Source organism: Malania oleifera, chromosome 13 (assembly GCF_029873635.1).
Source record: "Malania oleifera isolate guangnan ecotype guangnan chromosome 13, ASM2987363v1, whole genome shotgun sequence".
Taxonomy (NCBI): domain Eukaryota; kingdom Viridiplantae; phylum Streptophyta; class Magnoliopsida; order Santalales; family Ximeniaceae; genus Malania; species Malania oleifera.
In genome coordinates, this window is record NC_080429.1 from 82,441,092 (window position 1) to 82,444,970 (window position 3,879).

Genomic DNA, 3,879 nt, shown 5'->3' on the forward strand with positions numbered 1-3,879 from the left:
TTTAAAATTAATGTAAACTTAATTCATAAATATTCATTGATTTAAACTAAATACTAATTTTAATGGTTTCTTTAAAAAAAGAAAAGGCATATAAAGCCACATTAAGGTTCACTAATATAATAACGTATTATGTTTTATGATATAAGCTAACATCGCTTGTTTTGGTACTATGTAAACTTAGTTAACAGGTTGAGTTTTACTAGTTAAGGATAGATTGCACCAAGTCGATTGAGTTGACCTTGTTTATAACAAATTCGATTTTCATCCTAGCTTGGACCGATCGGATTGATCGGTCCAATCTAGATGGTGACTTAGGATCCTATACCAATCCACCTCAAGGTGCAGAACACTCGACAAAGTAAAAGAAGTACCCCATGAGAAAGGGAAATTATAAGAACTATAGAAAAATAGAATTCATAGGAGGGAAAATGAGGAAGGTAACTATATTCATATTAGAAGAGATAAGGAGATGGAGAAAGAAATTGTAAATAGAAGAGGATAAGATGCTGTAGAAATTAAAATTTGTGTATTGGTCACATTGTTTGGTGCTTTAAGATTCCTCTTGCACTTTGTTAAGTGTATTTATAGACAACTTGATCAACCATCTTCAATATTACAATATTTTGTGATTGATTACCCCTACAACTATTACTCATCTAAAAAATGTAGTTACCTAAATGGTCTCTTAACATATGTTACATTTGACAAGTTCATTTTCCTATTAGAGGCCCTTTCTTGAAATGCTCATGTGATCAACTTCTTTAATTGATCCTCTCTATTATAATTAAGTGCAACCAAATCCTTTAATTGATATATGTCTCTTATGGACGATCTTCTGTGACCTTCTAGGCCTTCTTTTTCTTTTAAAAACCTCCATGTCGTGAATTTTGAAGATGGACTGTCAATAACCAACCCTAGTGCTCTTTTGGTCGATCTCGAAAAGTTGTTTTCTTTTCTTACTTTGTAGCTGAATTGTCGCATTCAGCCCTAATATCCTTACTGATGCACTGCCGATCCTGCGCTTCCATGATCTCTTAGTTATCAATTTGGCTAGGCATGAACTCTTTATCACATTTTCTTGGAATGCACAAAGATGACTTAAACAACTCTAATAATTGATAGCAAAGAGTATAAATTTATTGCATTTTTCTTTCACATTAAAAACAAACCCTAGTAAAAAACTAAAACACAATTATGCGTAAAGTCGGGCACCTACACTATAAACATAGTGTTTACTTGTGTGGAAGTGCACATCAAAAGCTAGCATTTCAAGTTGGTGTGAAGGAATGCTCATTGATGGATTGGTAGGAAATAATATATTTTTATTCAAATTGAAGGTCTAAACTCCAAACTACTAAACATGAGGTTACAAATTTCTTAACCAAAAAACCTTACATAGTGTTTGCATTTGTGGAAGTGCACATCAAAAGCTTGCATTTTAAGTTGGTGTGAAGAAATACTCACTATCGGATTGGTAAGGAATGAGGGACTTGTATTCAAAGCTAAACACCTGGGTGATGTTGCTGAGGTTGGGATGCTGCACCACCAACGTCCAATCCGTGTGGTTAATCATGGTTTAGTTTTGTGTTTTAGTTTATAATTGTCACCGCTTTACTGACTTAGTATATGAGTGACCAGATAAACGCAGTCCAACTAATAATTTTTCACAAGGGAAGCCTTAACCTTCTCTTGCCACATCAGCTCATGATGACATGGCGCATCCAACAGGTTTTCAAATTGAAACTCAATATTGGAAGGTGCTTTTGTGACGCAGCTGTTATAATTTTGGCAACCACGAGCAAGTTGGGCAAGGAGTGGCTGTTTTGTAGAAAGATGACAAGGAGACGCAACAGGTTGGGTTCTTTGATGCCAGAAACTGCGAATATGTGCTCGTCACGTTCCATGTCACTGCATACACAGAAAAGCTTCACCCTGCAGAACTTAATTTGATAATATACACATGGCATACAAGCTAGCAGTGTTCTTGGATATGATCAGGTATTGGAACTGTTTTCCTGTTTTCTTGTTTTGTAAAACAAACAAATTAAAAGCAAAAACATGTTTCTTTGATTTTTAATTTTTTTTTCTTGTTTCTCAATGGGTGTATTCATCCCTTTCATATTTTCATTCAAGCGTTTTTGTTTTGGAAAGACCAACAGAACAAACAGAAAACGAAAAGCGTAAGCAGATCCTCCGAAGCACACTCAAGTCAATCAGATAATTCATAAACATGGGAATTGATGAAGAAGAAACTCACTCAGTGCTTGAGTTGATCGGCCGTGACTTTCCTTGCAGGGCCACAACTGTAGCCTGCTCCCGGACTGAGCAGGGTAAAATTCTTGGGCAGTTTCACTGTTTTATTCGAAGTTCGGGGGACACCAACACCCATATGAAAGGCTGAGACTGCGGCAGAGGGATCCTGCCCCCATGACGCCAACATGCCGCCCTTGCAGCAATTGGTATACTGCTGGTTGTAAGGAGCTCCAGGGGTCAAATCAACAATTTGAGGGCTCCTCTTGCAACAATGTGAAATCTGTGCTTTGAACTTGGAACAGTCCTTGCTCTGCAGCCTGAGCTCCCACCCGTCCATATGATTTCTTTCTTGAGTTTTTTCTCGTTTTATCCATTTTTTTTTAAAAAAAAAATATTAAATAATATCTTTTTTGGAAAAATAATTTCCGGAATGACTCTGACGTAATCTTGCTACTCGAAATAGCGAGATTTGTCACGTGTTATTTCGGGAAATATTTTTTCAAAAAAAACATTTAGTATATATATATTTTTAAAAAAGATAAAATAGAAAAAAAATCCTTTGCGAGCGTATAATTAAATAAAAATTGCATGGGGATTGTGCACAGAGGGACAACCCGAAATAAATGCTTAGTTGCGGGGTTTTGCTATTTTGCTAGTGTGCTTCGGAAGGCGTGTTATTGTCCTACCTTTAAGACCATCCCCAACACTTCCTGTCCTCTCACTCATTTCCCATGCCATTTCCACCTCTCTCCCTTCCCTTCAAGACACTCAAGTAGCGAGAATAAGTCAGAGTCATTTTAGGAATTATTTTTCCAAAAAAAGGCATTATTTAATATATTTTTTTAAAAAAGATAAAATAGGAAAAAAACTCTGCCACCCCAGAGTCCATCAGGGCTTGTGATGCGTGCGAGAAATTCGGTAAGCACGAACTGTTTGTCGAAATGCAGAAAATTGAATTGGGATTTCAGTGGTGTTTCCCTCTGTACATTGTTTTCACAATGTGTTTGGCGTTGGATGAGAGCAAATTAAAACCAATCAAACTCGTAATGTGCTTACCAAATAGCCATCTGTAGTCCAAGACATTGTATCCCATCTGATGGTTACATTTCCAGTGGGATCCAAGGCATCATATTCCCCTAAAATTCACAAAAGCAAGAGCAATATCAAATAAACAGATTATTGAATATGGTCATGAACAGTTGGAAGCCTCGGAATACAGAAGAAGAAAGTGCAGTTCTTGACAAGAGTCGTGCAAAAACCTCACCTGCAGAAGAAAATATCATGAAAAATAGAATGACTAAGAATGTGTTCTTCACTGCTGTAAATGGGCGGCAAGCGGCACTGGCATTGGGGGTAAGCATACCTGGTTTCAATGGTGTTGCGGGGTAAAAAATATGGATGGGATGCTCCGTCGACTCTCGTTGACCTGAAAGAAAGAAAGAACAAAGGCTTGGAGGACCCGGGGTGTACTCCGGGGGATCACTCCGATGCCTAAGTAAGAGGAAGGCTTTTAGGAAGGCTAAACGCAACAGTAGAATAATCGTATGTCACTTACCTTTGCTTGTATCCACAGTCCCTACTTATAGGGGCTTGAGTTGACCGCTGGTTGGCTTGGATTTATTGCGT

At 37.6% G+C, this 3,879-nt stretch overlaps 1 protein-coding gene across 1 annotated transcript; it reads right to left on the reverse strand.

Moving 5' to 3' along the window:
- Positions 1 to 1,438: 1,438 nt before the first annotated feature.
- LOC131145939 (protein COBRA-like) lies at positions 1,439 to 2,590 on the reverse strand. Its single transcript, XM_058095111.1, has 3 exons — positions 2,380 to 2,590; positions 1,794 to 1,908; positions 1,439 to 1,571 (listed from the first exon to the last, which is right to left on the reverse strand). The coding sequence occupies exons 1-3, from the start codon at positions 2,588 to 2,590 to the stop codon at positions 1,439 to 1,441; spliced, it is 459 nt and encodes a 152-aa protein (XP_057951094.1).
- Between the last annotated feature and the right edge of the window lie 1,289 nt (positions 2,591 to 3,879).